Genomic DNA, 17,630 nt, shown 5'->3' with positions numbered 1-17,630 from the left:
TTGATAAGTTAGTTCTTGTGTTTGTTTTTTTGTGTGGTTTTTTCGAATGTTTACATTTGCTATATTTATACCATGGCCACTACAAGCTAACTACATCTTTGCTACATAATGGGAGGAAAACGAGGGTATGGAAAACAGGCAAACGGCCTAGAAAATGCAACGCATGTAAGGTCAAATCCACCCCTTTTGTATGACATACCTTGATTCCATATTTTGTCTTCAAGGTATATTGTTCTCGCACGTGAGGTAAGGTTCATACGAGTTGTGCAATTTACCGTGGCTGTTTTTGCCTGCTGACAATACCCGTTTTTATTGAACATTCAAAATTACGCTCTTCTCTCTCATTTTTTCGTTGCAGCAGCAGTGTGACCGTCTGAGTCTCAGATATATACCGAAAAAAAACGTCTCATTTTCAAAATATACCCATTAAAAAAAAACACTTAGCCCACTTTACCTTCTATTTAAACAGGTTAAATCTTTAGTTAAACTGTATTATCTTAAAAAAAAGCCCGATGTTTTTTAGCTAAACTGCGCTAAAATTGTTCAAGATTCATAATTTTCGTGGAGTGTATTTTTATACCCACTGGTCGACAATGGGCTAAGCTAACAGTTCTCTATCCATGATCGTAAATCATATTCCTCGACTTTGATATGCGGTTGAATATTACTAGTTAGCTAGGACCCTTATCCGATTTTTTTATTCATTTTCCATAAGATCTAAGTGCTCCCTCTTATTTGATTGTGTTTAAACTAGGGTTCAAGCGTAAGTGATTAGAAGACTTTTTGTTCATACCGATTCAAAGAAAGCGAAAGTGGAAGGCTATAACGACATCGATACGATAAAGTTTTGGTGTGATGCCGGAGACCATAATTTGAGATAAAATATTCCAACAAATATTCGACATGTACGATATTTTTATATTTCATACGATATGCAGTACTGCCAACATTTCACTTTTGTAGCTAATCTGGCTCATTTTTAAAGATCGGTTTGTTAGAAATATCTGTAATTTTTTGTTTTCTGGCCGAATTTGGTTTTGTAGTGATCGTAAGGAAAAACACGACCGCCTTCGGTTCAAGGTATGTCTGCTTAAAAACTAACGGCCTCTCCACTTAACTTCAGTGAATTAAACATAAACAATATGTATTTAGAATCTAAAAGATAGCTAATACCTTTTTTAGGCTATGTGGCATCATAGCCACATAAACGATATATACGATACATCGCACAAGTAACCACGATTTTTGAATGTTAATTGAATATAATAAAAACGATTGAATACGATTTGGTTTCAGTAAAGTACTAAACAATGAAAGGCTCAAAAAAAGCAAACGTTAGCTTACCAATACTTACGCAATTTATTAGAGACATTTTTTAGATGCAGAAATTTTACAATTTCCTAAGCGTAATGGTAAAAGAAACTGCCGCTTTCGGCTGGGTAGCAGGACAGGTACAACTTGTTGCCATTTCGGGTTTCATTACACAATTCTTTGAATTCGAGTTGTATATCTCTCTCGCAGGAAACTACAAAACAGAAAAGAACCCACGATAACTGTAAAATAGGAAACACACGAGGGTTTCTAGTGGCAGCCGGCATTTGTAAAATCCTTTTTATGGCCCATTTATTCCTTTATTTGTTAGTGGATTTAAGGCTGTAACTGTAACCGACATCCCGCTCCCAATCCCGCCTTCGGTCCTCTTTTCGTTCCCGGTCGCTGTCCACCCCTGGCCGAGAAGACGAAAGCGCCCCATTGGTGGTCGTATTTCGAGTTTAAAGGTAAATGGGAGATTTATCGCCGACGATTTCCTCTGTTCTGTTCGGTTCTCTTCTGTTCTGTTCGTCTGTGAGTATGAGCGTCTTAGCTGAAGGGAGGCCGGGTTTATATTGGGGTTTTAGTGGGCCCTTGAGATGTTTGGCCAGGGCCGAGGGTCTTACTACAGTCGTCGTAGTTGGGGGCCCAATCGCATGATTCATTTTCGCTTATTGGCCATTAATTTTCACTCGATTCTGATTGAACCCGATATGCATTTACATTTTTATGGAATGCATTAGAGATCCCGGGCTATAATTACACAAATGCCCGTTATAACAAGGCGCATGATTAATTACTGGCTAATACTGAAACCCGATCTGTGGTAACTCAGAGACAAGACACAGAGACAGAGGCAGAACCAGACCAGGCCTGACCAGAGCAGCCACAGTAGTAGGAGCTTCCGTGGCAGCGTCGCATTCGTCCATAATAACAAGGCAGGCGACGATACAGCAGTCTTAGAGGCAGTTGGGGCAACTTGAGCAGCACCACCAGCAGCAGCAGCAGCAGCAGCAGCAACAGCAGCAGCAGCCTGCTCCATAATTATGATAGGCCCCGCCGCAGGGGAGAGGCAACAATTAACAAATGGCTTCGTTGCCATTGCCATTGACCAAAATAGACATGTTGGCGAAGGGTTATAGACAGCCAGACACACATGGGCGTGCGTGTATCCTAGAGATGGGTGCTGGCTGGGTTTTCAAATCGAATGTGGATCAAAACGGGTAATTTTTAAAAATATGTACAACCTGTACTTTCAGATATCGGACATTTGATCAGTCCCAAAACGATTCAACTGTTTTCAAACGGAACGAAACGACGATATTAAACAATTGGTGAGAACTTTGTTTACATAACATGTCCGTCAGATACTCTGTTTCTAAAAAAGAGAGAAGAGAGTTCCGAGCGGATCCCGAACAGTCGCGGAAGGGAATGCTTGTAGCCGAACCTGACGAAAAGCCTTTTCGAAAGAGATGTATTTATTGGTCGAAGAGTGGAAGTGGTCGTCGAACTTGAAGGACGATGATTCCTACTGTCTAGTGAGTAAACTTTTGTCACCCTTCTATTTCCAGCTGCTGAGAAGGAATTACACGAAATTAAGTTTCCTCACGGCTCATGCCCATCTCTAATGTGCATATGTATGTATATAGACGTAGTATATAGATGTATGTATTTGCATTGTCTTAACGATAATGGCAAGTCGTGGTCATGTAATACGAGGAGCAGGGCACATATTTGCCTGTGTTTATTTGTGTGTGTGTATTTGGGTGGGTGTGTGCATTTGTGGTGGGGTGGTACGATGGTACAAAGGTACAAAGGTAAACTATTATATTTATACGGATGGATGGCGGCTCCACTGTCTGCGCACTTATCTGCAGTTGAGTGGGAAATAAATTCCTTTTAATTAAAACCGCAGCAGAGCTCGTGATTTAAATTGCTCACGGCTCAGGCGGCAGGCGAGTGCAAATTTATTGGCGTCCATCCATAAATCAGTGGCATCGGCGACGCTCCTGTCCCGGTCTCGGCCCGAGCTGTGCCCGAACTTCGAACAGCCAAAAGGTGAATTCATTTTAATTAAATAGAAAAATGTTTTGTTGCTTACTTATTTGATGGCCGCGCAGCAAACAAACTCTGGGAATCCAAAGCCCGAGCCGAAAGCCAGAGTCGGAGTCGCAGTCGGAGCCGGAGCCGGGGAGGAGCCGCACACAGAGCAGCAATCGAAGGAGTGAAATTCATAGTAAGGAATTCGAAGTTTTTCAGTAATTGGCTACTTTAGTTGCTTCGATTGGGGACCAAGAAGCAGCAGGAGTGGCAGAAGTAGCAGGAGCGGTGCCAGGATGAGTGCAATAAAAAACATCCTCGTGTTGTAAAATTTTATGTGTGATTGTGTGTCGCTTTACGATATCCTGGCAGCCAGCCTCTGCCCCAGTCGCTCTTTTCCGCTCTTTCCCGGCTGCTCTCCACTCGCCACTCTCTATGGAGAAGGGCTCGTTACTGCCCGGATGAACGGACGGACACCAGACAGCAGACAACAGACAGATATGGCCGGAGCAGCAAATGGGGGCCAACGGGGCGTGGCAGATGCGACTGAGGCCACTGGGTCTGGGTCTGGGTCTGGGTTTGGGTCTGGGTGGCACAAAACATTTGTTGTCTCAGCGAATTCCCGGGCAAACGATGCGATTGCCGTTACCTGCTCCACCTACGCCCTGGGGGAATATTTCACGGCTATTTGGCAAGTCAACAGCTTGTTTTATTTCGGCATGTAATTTTCGATGAGTATTTTTATGACGGCAGGCGACAAAAGCCAAAATCAATTGCAAATCAATGTTGCGATAGTTTCCCCGCCCATAGAGATCGTGATCCTACAGTGCAGAGGGATAGCAATTAGGATGTCATTAAGCTGCTGGTGAGGAGCTGTGAAAAATGCGAGGGAAAAGTTTCAAATTACGCACAATTTATTTTATTTTATATTCAATTTAAAAAGTGTCAGCTTCCAGTCAGTCCTCCTCCTGCCACGTTTTTTGGTTAGCTTCGGCGTCGACCTTCGGGCCATTCAAAAAACCATATGAAACGCATTAAAAAAGTTATTTATGCCCCGCGGTCGCTTTTGTTGCAGCGCGTTGTCCGGCAGGGTCCTTTACATGCCAAGCGCCTTCCCTTCCCGCCACTCCCCCTGCCACCACCATTGGCGGGGGCTAAAAGCTAGAGACCTTTTTTTTTGTAACTCTTTCGCCTTGGCGGCTGGTCAGGTCGAAAAGTTTCGCAGCATTGCAACAATTAAAAGTGGCACAAGGGTCATTCAAACAATTGCCCATTGTTGTTTCTTCGGTGGCACAGGAGCTGCTAGGCGGTGGAAATGGGGGAGGGGAAGGGGGGAACTTAATTTATGCCACTAATTACTTTAAGAGCTTTGTTGCCGCTGCAATCCTGCAGATTGCGATGTCTTGTATAAGATTTTCCAGGCCATTATGTACGCCAAAGGTTCCTCCAGAAACGGGCGTTCGAAAGGCCATGCAGTGGGAGTTGGAGCTAAAGAAGGAGCAAGTTTCGTTCTTGTAGTCAAATAATATGCAAATTAGAATTATATTCAAACAGTTTTTTCTGTGCCACTAGGTAAATGAAACTAAACCAAAAGTTTTACAACATCTTTCGTTTTGCTTCACTGTCTGCGGCTTTGCTACTTCAAATGACTTTTACCGAGTTTCGTTGAGCCCTCAGTCGGCCCACCGCCCACCGCCCACCTCCCAGCTGTCCCCAAAAAAAAGAGGAAGGAAAAGGAAAATTTGAGAGGTTTCTCAGGCTATTTACACCCAAGGGTCGGCTAGCAGCCCGGCCCGTCCATATGGCCCCGTATACTTTTTCGACCCAAAGAGCAGCAGCGAAACAAAAAGACATCCTCCCCCAGATGGCTTTCAGCTTTCAGCAACAATAAAACTCCAGCCCATAAAACTATAAGCGAAAGCAACAACTTTAAATTGTAGTTTATATTATTGATGTGGCAGAGACCTTGACATGTGATTTCCCATAATTATGGAAGAGCTTACACCAGTGGCAGCTGCGTCCATTAGGGACCCGGTTCACCCTAGGCCACATAAATCTCACCTCGAGTACACACACACACACACACACACACACACACACCATTGCACGCACTCGGCGTGTGGCGTGTGGCAAGTGGCAAGGATGGAGCTCATCATCAATGTGCAATATTTTGCTTATCATGCGCTTTTTGTCGGGGAAACACACATCTAACATCTAACGAGTGGTTCGGAAAGTGCTCGAGGAAAAAGTGGTCCATTGAGCATCACAATTTGCTGATTGCTGGATTTTGCGATAGGAAATGAAAACCGAAACCGAAACTCATTTAAATCAATATTTTGTTGGGCACGTATGCAGCCCCAGCAGTTGTCCTCGAAGATGCCGAAGGGAGGCAGCTCCATGCTCCATGCTCTCCATGTTACATGGAGAGCCACGGGAGCCTCCGAAGACCCAGACTCAGCACAATTGTCGGACTTGGCCTAAGCGTTGTCTTTCTGGCCACATGACCACCGCAAAACCCCAACCAGATGACGCCTGCATGCAAATGTCCCGCAACATTGCCCTCTACACCGATCGACCAGACCCGGCCCGTCCCGTCCCAGCCTGGCCCACACACGCAATTATATTTGCCTTAGGTCGGCATTAGTTTACCGAATAGTTCAGTCCAGAGCTCAGTTGGCTCCGGGGATGGAATTGGGATGGGGTCTGCTTCCAAGAGTCATATCCGCTTCCGTTACAGGCGACAGGCGACAGGCGACTGTTTTTCATATGCTTGATGTGTGCGGTTTGTGGTGATTGTTGCGACATCCATTTGATCGAAATGGGATTGTCGAGAGTTTCCTGCGTACTGGACCACACGGAAGACTGTGACGCAGAGTGACGCCCCTCCTCACAAGCTCTCTCCTATTCGGCAGCAGTCAATTATTTGGGGCAAATATTTGCTTCTGACTTGACATATTTCTCTTCTTGGCGTCGAGTGCTCAGAGATAAGCACTTGACAACTCGGTTTCGATGATGCTGTTTTTGCCAAAGTAAATAGTCAAAAATATAAAACTTCATAAATGGATGGAGCGGGGCAAACGGCAAACGGGAAACGGCAAATAGGCAATGCTCACATCAACTGAAGCTCGGAAATGCACTTTAAGGCACTCTACTGTGTCTTCGAATCTTAAATTTCGGGCAAATTCTCTACAAAGTAGGCAATGATTTTATCCTGTCCAAGTGTACAGTCCAACCTGCATAAGTAGAAATTGGACAGGATAGCTGATGTCCAACAGTACGTACCGTTCTAATCAGAAATACTAGCTCGAATGGACCAAATAAAAACATCTTGGGTAAATAGGAGAATGCTGTGGGTAAATATTAGGGAGATTAGTTATAAGTTCTAAAAGGACCAGGACTCATAAGTGTCAACTTTTAATCCCAACCCAATCCTGTAGGAATGATCTCCTTAAAGTACCTCAGATCTCCAACGGGGATATTGCAGATTTGGGGTAGATAAAACTCGAAAATCTTCTTAAATCTTCAACCAATTAAAACCACATTTAGTAAATAAAATAACTATATGTAAATCATTTATCTGCTCTGCGCTTTTCTGTTCCAATTTGAATTTCAGCTGGTGTCTTTCTTTGTCTCTCATCAAAGACCTTCGGTTTCTTTTGTGGGGCTTTCATTATAACTTCTGCAGGACACCTCGGGTGAATGTCCTAAAAGGAAATTTTCAAAGTTGCTTTTTTCTAACCGCCCTGGTTTTCTTTTGAGGGACACAGAGAGAGGGAGAGAGAGTGATGTAGAGAGGGGAGAGCGAGCGAGGGGGTGCTCCTAACGACTGATATCTTGTGCATTCAACTCGGTTACTACGCACTTATCTCATCTCTGGGACTGCGACTGTTACTGTGCATAGAATTTTGACAGACAATTAGCAGCAGAGCGATGGCAACGTTGCCAACTCCGTCTTTGACTCTCCTCTCGTTTCACTCTGCGCTTTCCACTCCTCTTCTCTGCTTCCCTCTCCTCTCCTCTCCTCTCCACTCGTCTCCTCTCCTTTCCTTTGTGCCCTGCTCGACACTTTTATGAGGGTTTTTCTTTTTATTGTGCTACGCATTTTCTATGACATTTTTGACGCTTACGATTCGAGCACTGTCTTAATTGCTGCTTTATGACGTGTGCTCTCAAATGACACGCAGCATTGCCAGCCCCGATTATGATTTAGTTCAAAAGAGAGGAGCGGGCCGGGGAGATAGGCGCCATAAAGATTAAACGGGAGTGTAGTAACAAAGATTGTTGCTTTTGCACCCGTCAGTCCGCCATAAAACGCTCCTCCTACCCATCTTCAGCCTCCTCAACTCTGTTCGCATATCAAGTGTGAAGTTCTCTAAATATTTGCCAGGCCATACAAAATATTTACAATGTATACCATGTGTGGCAATTGTCATGCCAAACGGCCGTAAATGAGATATACGAGTATATCTCAGAAGTACGACGACTAGTTCGTAGAGGGAGACACTGGGGACTTTAAACAATTCCCTCTAATGTCACTTAATGCGATCTGGACTTTAATGCGTCTTTAATGCTATAAAATAAGCAATAAATCTATGTTTTGCAGTAAGTAGAGCTAGCTTTACTTCCTAAATATGTATTTTCATGTATTAAAAAAATCAGAAAAATACAGTAGAAACCTAATGTTAAGAAATACAAGTAAATTTTATTTTCTGCGCCCCATCAATTATTATAATATGTGAATACATTATATACATCAAATCAAACAGTTGTGTCCATTACTCGTAGATCGAAAGTGTATGTGGTATTCACAATCTGGCTCACAATCAACCAAATCTCTAAAATATTTCTTCACAAAATCTTGTGCAGTTAAAGTATAATAAAAGTCGTCTGTTTTTGCCTGGATTACTGCCATTTTATTCAATTTATTAACTTGGGAGAAGTGAAGATGGATTGCTTGCTTTGGACGCAAAATAAAAATTGAATCTGAGTCTCACAGGAACGCACCCACCCAGTGGGAAATATTCTATAATATCCTCGCAAATGAATGACTTGGACAAGGTCGCCAGATTGGCTGGTTCCAGTCAATTACCCGCATAACATGCATCTAAATCAGAGGCCATGCCACCAAGGCAATCTCCCCAGCTTAGCCATTCTTAGTCGGGCCCATTCCTCACCTGCGCCGCTTCGCTCCGCCCAGAACTCATACTCGTGCTCGTATCTCGTATGCTCTGGTAAATTTATAGAAACAATTTATATATACGTACCCATACACACATGTGCACATGTGCCTATACTCGCATTTGTGCCTTTGGATTCGCATAAAAGAGTCGTATATTCAAAATTTGCATTTCAACATAAAATTATTTCTGAAGATTTTAATGACAAATTATGGCCGCGTAAATTATGTTGGCTCACCGGCTTCCCTCCCTCCCCCAGAATGCACCTTCCACCTTCTATTTATATTTATATTTATATTTATATCGTAAAGGCGAACCACCCACGGACCACATCCACCGCCATAGACACCCACCCACACCTACACCAACACCAACCCACCCACCCTCGCCAAAATGGCAATAAAAATATTTCGCTACAGATCTTATTCAGCTTTATTTCGCCATTTTTATTTGTTTTCGGGCTGGAGATACGTACGAGTATGGTAGGGGGGGGATGGAGGTGGATGCCATCCTCAAGCCTGTCTCCTTCGTCCTTTGCCTCTGTTTGGCCTGGCTTTGTTATATTTGCTTTCCTTTTTTCATACATTTTACAGCGTCGCTGGCGAAACCTCTTTATATGTATGTTTTGTATCTTTACGCTTGCCTGGCACTTATCCTCCTTGGTCCTGGCCGCCTGCCGCCTGCTGTCTCCTGAGTCCTGCCTTCCTCTGTCTGTCTGTCTTTCCGTCTGCCTGTCTACCAGGAAGCCAGGCCGTGTTCACCTTGCGATTTGTTTTTAAAAGCCGCTCAGCTGTGGCTCAAGCAACTTTCTGTTTGGTACCTTTGTTAAAACAATAAAATTATTATTATTGCTCCACATGTTGGAATTCGAGGACTTAAAATGTTGTTTCGCTGCGAGAACCCATCTTCCCGTCTTCCCGTCTTGTTCCCCAATCCCCTCATCCCCATCCCCCATCCTCATCGGCATCTGATACTCTTATAATCATCGTCCATCATTTCTCTGACATCTTCGCCTCGGACCCGCCCTGGGAATTTGTCATGCAATTTCATTTCTTTGTTGTGTTCGTTTCTTTCTCGTTTTGTGCCATTCAGCAGCAATTTTATGTCATTTGTTGATTGTGTAAATTTCGCGTTTAGCAGGCAGTCAGCCCTTCCCGGTCCTGGTGTGGACCTGGGGCTGGTCATGGGTCTTGGTCTGTCCGACGGCTAAGGCTAAGGATCCGGCGCTCGCATTTGAAAGGTGCTAAAGGATTTTATGTTCGGCTTATTTGCGTTTTTAGTAGCCCAAACAGGCAGGCAGCTACTTATGGTCGCGACCCTGCGCGCGATGTCCTCTCCTCTACTCTCCGCTCGCGACTTGGCTACATAAAAAATGATTTACTATATGGCGGGTCTCCCTTTATGACAAGTCGTAAATTGCATTTTATGTCGCATCTTCGCTGGCTTTTTGTCTTGCTGGGCTTGGCGGGGCGGGCTTTCCTTTCGTTTTTCGCTGGCACTTTCATTCCCGGTATATTTGTTAATTAAGATTGAGAACGATGTGCGGCAACTGCACACAGAAATGGCCAATTATGCAACGTGTTTGCATCTGCAACGCTGCATCTGTAGCTGTAGCTGGAATAGCGAACTCTGACTAATCCGCTAGTGCAACTGCAACGTAGCACACCAAAGACCTTTCTTGGTCCTGCCCTTCCCCGCCCCTCGCCATGTTGCTTATTTTAATTAGACTCTGGCTGGGGCTCCGAGCCGGCTTTGGGCACAAAAGGTAAGCGCAAATGTGCTGCCTTCCGCTGCGGAAATAGCAGCTCCTTGAGGGCTCCTCCAGCTCGATCCCCACCCGCAGCACATCCATCTCTGCTGCTTGGATGCAAGTGCGCGTAAGCATTTGCATTTGCATTTGTATCTGTATCTGTATCTGCATCTGCATCTGTAAGTGTAACTGGGCTTCTTCGAGGAGGCCGTATGTTGTTTGTCGTCGCCTGCTTATGGAAAAGCCAGCAAGAACAGCGGAGAACAGCCTTTGCCGGGCCAAGAAAACCAGCCAAGAGATTACGAAACGTGTCACAAGTGCAGTCTGCATCTTTTTGAAGTTACTATATGCTTAGAATGGCAGTGGACCCCCTCAGTGTGCCGCCTAATGAGTGGAATTAGAATTCAACATATGGCAAAAAAGTCACGTTTTGTGAAATTAATGATTTGGGGCGACAGCGACGGCGTCATCCTCATTGCCTCTGACAGATACTTGAGGCTTGATTCGTTGCCGGTTTCCTTGGAACTGGCAGAACTCAGACATCTGGACAACAGAAACCCGCTCCTCTACAGCATCGTCGTATCACATTCCTTGCATTCCTTCATACTTTCGATGTGAGGAAATTTCCTTTCCTGGGGACTGATTCAGGTCGAATCAGCCTCAAAAACACTCAATCACTACCCGAACAGAGCCACAAATGAAATCTCTATTGAAGCACAATTTATTGAATGAGTGTGGACGCAGTAAAGAAGCGTTGAAATCAAAGCCCAAATTAGATCACATTAGGCCCTAATTTGGCTTCGAAAATCAGGCATAACCGGAAACTGGCGAGGCGATGTCAAAACTTGTCCCATTCATAACAATAAGCCCCATAAATTTATAATCTGCCTACTCTGCTCTGCTTCGAATTCGAAGTCTCTAATGATGAAGTGCGATCATAAATTTTAGTTCCGTAGGCAAATCTGGAAACCTGATTTGATGTAATCTCACTTGAAAATCACTCTATGTATATGCCTATGAAATTGTCCCCAATTCCGCATGGTTTCAAACCGAGAACAATCGGTGATCTGTAAAAACATATGGGAATTTTTTTTCATAGAAGAATGTGATAATGTTTGTATAAATTAATTGTATCTTAGAGTGAAACATTTTGAAACTTCTGCTGATGTAGCATCTGTAGCAGTAAAAAATATATTTTTGAAAGATAAGGTCGGATATTTTAACATAAATTAAAGTATTGTGTGTTTTATCTAATTATCCATCTGCTTGTTCTGCTTTATAAAACATCGTAGAGAATTATTGCATATATTCCTGATCAGCACCAACAGCCTACTCGTTTCATCCATGATAGTCTGTCCGGCCATAAGATCGCAGAGATCTCCGAGATTATAATAGCCAGCTCAACCACTTTCCGAACCTATACACTCGTAAGACTCTGAGTTTTATATAAGCAACATGGAAAACCAATTTACAAATGGTTTTTAACCAACCACCTCCATTTGGAGTTGACGTGCAACTGCAAGTTACACCAAGCCGAAGCCTGTGGCGCGTAGAACGTAGCTAGGCAGAAACGCAACCGACCGAGGGGTAGTGCTGCATAACGCACATAAAACCAACACATAAAGGGTCGATTAAATGCCGGAAAGATAGATGTTGGACTAATAGGTTCTGTTTCTTTTTTTGTTTTTTGGTTGGAGCATTGGCTATATGTCGAATAGTCGATGTATGTCGATGCTCTTCCGAAACATCGAAGTAGTCGTATCTGAAATGCTTTCTTTAATCAAAGTTAATTTTTTCAAACCTAATTCTCTCAACTAAATTCGCGATTGCCAGTGATTCCGACCAAAGTTTAGCGCTTCCTGCTTCAAGATGGAGCCGATCAAGGAACCGCCTCAGACATTTATCTTTGACGTCGTGGTCACCAATCTGGAGGCACAGGGCGTAGAAATCGCCGACCCCAAGCGGCTGGTGATCGATGTGAACTTCAATCGCATGCCATTGACCCTCACCTCGAGCCGGATCAATGTCAACGAGTTCAAGTCGGGCAGCGGTCTTCAGTTCGAGGCGGAGCCCAACGACCTTCGCCACACCCTCGAGGAATGCGGCATGACGTTCGTGGTAAAGTACGACGATCGCGCAGTGGGCAACGGAGAGATAGCCTTCCCTACCATGGTCACGGAGCGCATCGAACCAGGGATGAGTGACATCATCCACGTGGACACGTGCGTGTTGGGTAAGGGGGCTGAGCCGGCCGGTATGCTGCAGATCCTCTGCCGCCTGGTCATCCGTTGCAGTGATCAGCCGATGTATGTAAAGAGCGCTGTCACCAACTCAGATCCAATACTAATCAAAGGCTTTTCGAAATATCCGCAGGGTGGGAGGGAGCGAGTGCGAGCGGAACATGGACAACAGCATCAATCCGCAGGACATAATGTTCGTGGTGGGTGCGTCACAGCACTGTCCCAGTCCTTGCGATCCCTGCCTAGACGCCATGGACTTAGATCCGGATTCCCATTGACAATCCTGTATATTCCTTTCACGAAAACCAGATCCAGGGGCAGCGCGCCGCCGGCCTTGTCGGTATCCGGAGGAGTTTAATCGATTTAGTAGCACAGCCTAGAGCGGATTACTAACGAATACCAATGGAAATGCCGTATTTGCCTCTATATCTGGTGGTTAGCTGTACTAATGTATGTATTTAAAATTGATTTTGTCACGTGAGGCGAAGAGCACAAGAAATAAGAAAATGTTCTTTTATAAATTTAGCGGTGTTGGGCTAAAGGTAGAAAATACATGATTTTTAATTTGAGCAACCTCTTTAAGCAATCTTTATCTTCAGCTGCAAAAGATGCGAGTATCTGACAACCATCCCAGATTGGTAAACTTCTTTGTTAGTACCTGTAGTTCTGTTGATTCTATTAATATCGTATTCGTTGACTGCATGCGATCAGGTGAATATTCCATGGACACTTCGTGTATCCAAATTAAACCCCAATAAATAGTGGGTTTCTTCTGATTAAAACTGCTTTGCCCAATCTATCTAATAGATACACATGCTCGTGTGTGGCTTAAACTGAAACACGCAAACTGACAGACCGACAGACCGATAGACCAGCAGAGGGGCACTCGGGAACGGGCCGAATGAAGAAATATGAGTATGCAAATAAGCTTAAAGCGCACAATCGCAATCAAATACGACAGCAACAATAACTAGCGTAGCGTAGCGGTAAAGTGTTTAGACACGCAATGTCAATAAAGTATCTTATCTGGGAACATACGTTGAGCGGGCGATGGATACGGATACGGATACGGATACGATACGTTACGATACGTTACTCGTCGTGTCCCGCTCATATAAGGCACAACACCGCCGTCGCACAATGTCTGTTATTCATTTCTTTTTTCAGTGGGAGATGGGGGATGGTGGGGAAAGGGAGCTCGCTCCGTCGTGGCCCATTCAAAAATGCGTGCCTACGAATTCTGATTATACATATACTTCTATCGCACGGGTCGAGAACAGAACAAAACAAAAAAAAAATACAAAACTTAACAATGTCAAAGGGTTCGGTTTCTGAGCATTGGGTCGTGGGCATTGGCACCGGCACCGGCACCAGCTCTGGCTCGTGCTTTGGCTGTTCTTGAGTGCTACTCAGTCTCCGTCTCCGTCTCCGTGGGAGTGTATGCGTGTGTATCTTTTTGTGTTCGCAAATGATCTTTGCATGTTTGAAAAACATTTTAGCATGAAGGGCGTGGCAAGTGCGTAACGGACAGAGAGGCAGACAGATAGGCGGAGAGACGAGCGTTGCCCCGGACAGACATCGAGTCGAAAATTGCAAATTGAAATGTTACAGTTAAGCACGTATTAAGGTTTGGTTTCGATGGCATGTGTGCAGCGATAAATCGATGCGATGTATGGATTTCATTGGAATCAATGTATATCCATCCAACCAAAATCCAAAGCCACGCTAGTCTGCTCCATCCTAGAGGGTCGAACAGGCCCGTTTCCAAAACAAAATCATTTCTAATAAACGTAAATGAGCCGCGGCACGGAACAATCGCTGATATCCGAAGCTCAGACACGCTCGAAGGTACAGACATGGGCTTTACTTGAAGAAATAGATTTCGTTTGAATTTTCCATTGTAATTCCTACATAAAGTACATATTGTAGGGTTCCCACTCCATTAACAGTGAAGTCCTGCATTCAGATTTAAAGGTTTTATTGTATTCTATGGCTCAACGGAATTACGATTTACTTATAATATATAAACAGTAATCATTCAGCGACATTATTATTCACATATACATATACATATATGTATAAAGCTCTATTGGTTCTATAATTCATTTGATCGTGTTATTTGCATACAAATTGATGGGATATTTATGAATTAGTTGTCCTCCTACGGAGCACCGCAGCAGAGGCAGAGGCAAATGTAAGGCGGGATTGTGTAAGCGAGTGTCTTCCATTGATATGTAAATTTTAATGGCCAAATAATCGCATGTATCTCCAATGTAAAAGCTTCATAAATTGATTAAATTCTTGGCTTTTATTAGGAAGTTGTCATTAAGTCATCAGCGGACGGCGGAGCTGCGACTAATTTGGCCGCTGCTATTAATTGTTGCCTTCGACAAGCAATTCGTTAAAGACAACTCGCAAACACGCCAAAACAGACTCAGCTTTTGGCATCATACTCGTATGTAAATTGGACAGAGACACAGTCTCAGTTCCGAGATTGGTATAATAAATGTTCGGGCCGAGAGAAACACATGTAAGGCATCTAGAAATGAGATTTTAAACGTTTAAGGCGAAGTATATATGTACGTATGTATGTATGTATGTATGCTGCTGCTGCTGGCCCCAGTTTTGCATAGAGATATTCTAAGGAGGGGACCACTGTTGTACTAGTATGATGGGACTGCGACCCATGACGAATGCCCAGCAAATGCAAATGGGAATGTGAATGGCTACAATACACAATGGACCTGGATTTCCCAGAAATTGGTCCGCACTATCGCTGGCAGTTGTTCGCTCAGCGCACGCGATCGCACCGTTTCGTGTTTCCATTAGCCACTCACAGATACACACTCGCACACTCGAACAGAGATGCATCTTAGTGCGGTTTGTTTACGTGGTGGAGATGCATCTTGCTATTTTTACATTGCATCCCGCATAACTTATTCTCTTCAATTCTAAACATTCCGTGTATTTCTTCCTAATTTGCTCATTGCTCTTCTTTTTATTGAACGGCCCAGCAGTCAAAGAATATTTATTGATGATATGACCACACCTATTTTATGAGCTAGCCAGCCCAGCCCCCCGCCCCATGCCACAGCAACTGTGCTGCAAGCAGTCGCAGTCCTAGTACCAGTGCCAGAAATAAACCACAAATCCCTAGTGCTAAGTCCAAAATAAAAGCCAAGTCAATGGGAAGTGGGAGATGCGACTGCGGCTGCGGCTACGGCTACGGCTACCATGGGTATTTGAATTTGGGGGCGGAGTGGGTGGGGACTGAGTGCACTGCCATCTCACTTGAGATTTCTCACACCTCATCTCTGTCAGACGGGGTTTTTTGGGAGTCCGCGTTGGAGTTGCAGCTGGAGAAGGTGGGGTTGGTAGGAGACGTTGGGGTGGCGCATCCACGTGCCATGCTTTTGATCTGTTTAGCATTCCGTGGCACATCAGAAAGTCGTAACTATTGACAAGATCTGGAGCACCAACAAACTCGCCAGCCACCGAGAAGCCGAGAAGAATTGTTTTTCGAATCTGTTCAGATCGCGATTGAGGAGTCGAATGCGTTTCGGCAGCCCAACGCTCGTGTATTTTGTATTTGTTTGCATTAATTTGTATATGTTACTTTAACGATTTAATGCGCAGCATGGCACCGACCCGCACCGACCCGCCCCGACGCGGACTGGGCATCCATCGAATGGAGTTCGATTCCTTCCCCATTCCCAGGTGATTGCACTCTCCGCTGCGGATTCGTTTGGGTGGCCGTGCACCCGGACCACTGCCACTCCCCTGTCCGTGCCGCAGCCATATCTCACAGACTCGATCTACAAAAGTCAATTCGGATTCGGATTGGGGGGCGCTCTTCCCGCTGGGGCTGGCTAGCGCAAATTGCTCGTGCGTTCCTTCACTACTACTTTCTTTCCGTATCAAATTGTGTGGATATTGCGCATCAATCACTTGATAAAGAACAACAGTGCCGCCGCTCTCACATGATGAATAACATCTGGCCGATTCAGAATTAAGGCCCAATGTTTTGCGCCAAATAAAAGTACGAGTGCGAGTGCGGGTGCGAGTGTGGGTGCGGGTGCGGGCAGGAGTGTATGGAAATCCACTTGAAACGCTGCGCCAACTTATGGACTTGGCTCGTCACAGAATAAACATATTGATTGATAAGTGAATAATTCGTGAATAAGCCACGGATGTTTGCTTTAATTAATTTTGAATTGGCAAGTGAAGGAATTATCTTGAATAAAATTTCCGCTCCCGGACTCCCATCGCACATCCTACCCAGATATTATTTCATCATTCATTTTTTGTTTGCTCTTTTTGGGCGAAATATTGATATTGTAAATCAAATTGTTCAGATTGATAAGTTTAATCATATTAAACATCAATAAATTGTTATATTTTTACATTGTGCACATGGTGTGTATTCCTATATGGAATCACTATTCCTATCTAGCTATTTTACATATTGTCCGAAAAGTAATCGTGTCTAGCCGTAGTTATCTTAACATTTATTGCTCTGTACATAGCATGTATACTATTATTTTAGTTAGTTAGGGTCAACTGTTCCATCAGTTGTTCCATCTCACCGCTTGTAATAAAATATCAAAAAGTACCACCTGCGAAAGGTTCTAATTTTCGTTTAGGTAACCTTTTAAATATAGAAGAAAACCTGTAACAAATATGAACATTTTTTGTAAATTCTTATATTTCCTTTTCCTCTTAAAAGCTCATTTGTATCTATTCGTATGATTCGAATATGGTTTTGCTTAAATACTTAATCGTACTACGTCGCATACCATTTCGTACATACATATGCATAGGTATGTATGTAAAGTACTTTTTCTTTTTATTTTTCCCATATCATTTGAATAGCACCACCAATAATTTGTAGAAACAATTAGTTATCGGGTAAGCAGAGTGATTCTGTCGAGTAATCGTGTCTAGCTCTAATTACTTTTACAGCGACAACTTTTATCGCCCGTCGCAGGGAATATCTCCAGTTTGATGCGAAATCTTCACGCATAAATGACCAGGCAGGAGGCAGGGAGGTGGAAATTTGTCAGTTGCCGTTTTGTTGTCTGGTTTTTGTTGGCTTTAAAGATTTGCCATGGC

General features: G+C 44.0%; 1 protein-coding gene across 2 annotated transcripts; it reads left to right on the top strand.

Annotated features, from left to right (window-relative positions):
- The first annotated feature begins 12,084 nt into the window (after window positions 1-12,084).
- On the top strand, window positions 12,085-13,068 carry LOC6588201. 2 transcript variants are annotated; one of them, XM_026994861.1, is made up of 3 exons: window positions 12,085-12,584; window positions 12,652-12,722; window positions 12,828-13,068. In XM_026994861.1, exons 1-3 carry the CDS (start codon window positions 12,148-12,150, stop codon window positions 12,896-12,898), a joined length of 579 nt encoding a protein of 192 aa, XP_026850662.1. In that variant the 5' UTR covers window positions 12,085-12,147; the 3' UTR covers window positions 12,899-13,068. The 2 variants fall into 2 exon arrangements, with proteins under 2 accessions (XP_026850662.1, XP_002013170.1); XM_002013134.2 differs by having other exon boundaries at window positions 12,652-12,889.
- The last annotated feature ends 4,562 nt before the right edge of the window (window positions 13,069-17,630 follow it).

This window comes from Drosophila persimilis, unplaced genomic scaffold, assembly GCF_003286085.1.
Source record: "Drosophila persimilis strain 14011-0111.01,24,50 unplaced genomic scaffold, DperRS2 tig00000000-arrow-pilon, whole genome shotgun sequence".
In the NCBI taxonomy this organism is placed as follows: domain Eukaryota; kingdom Metazoa; phylum Arthropoda; class Insecta; order Diptera; family Drosophilidae; genus Drosophila; species Drosophila persimilis.
Note: the sequence above shows the minus strand (reverse complement) of the source record. Positions and strands in the feature narration are given on the sequence as shown.

What these genes read in the sequence shown, in the direction of transcription:
- LOC6588201 (XM_002013134.2), top strand. Translation starts at nt 12,148, where the DNA reads ATGGAGCCGATCAAGGAACCGCCTCAGACATTTATCTTTGACGTCGTG. An exon ending in CGTTGCAGTGATCAGCCGAT is followed by an intron (nt 12,585 to 12,651) that starts GTATGTAAAGAG and finishes AAATATCCGCAG; the next exon opens with GGTGGGAGGGAGCGAGTGCG.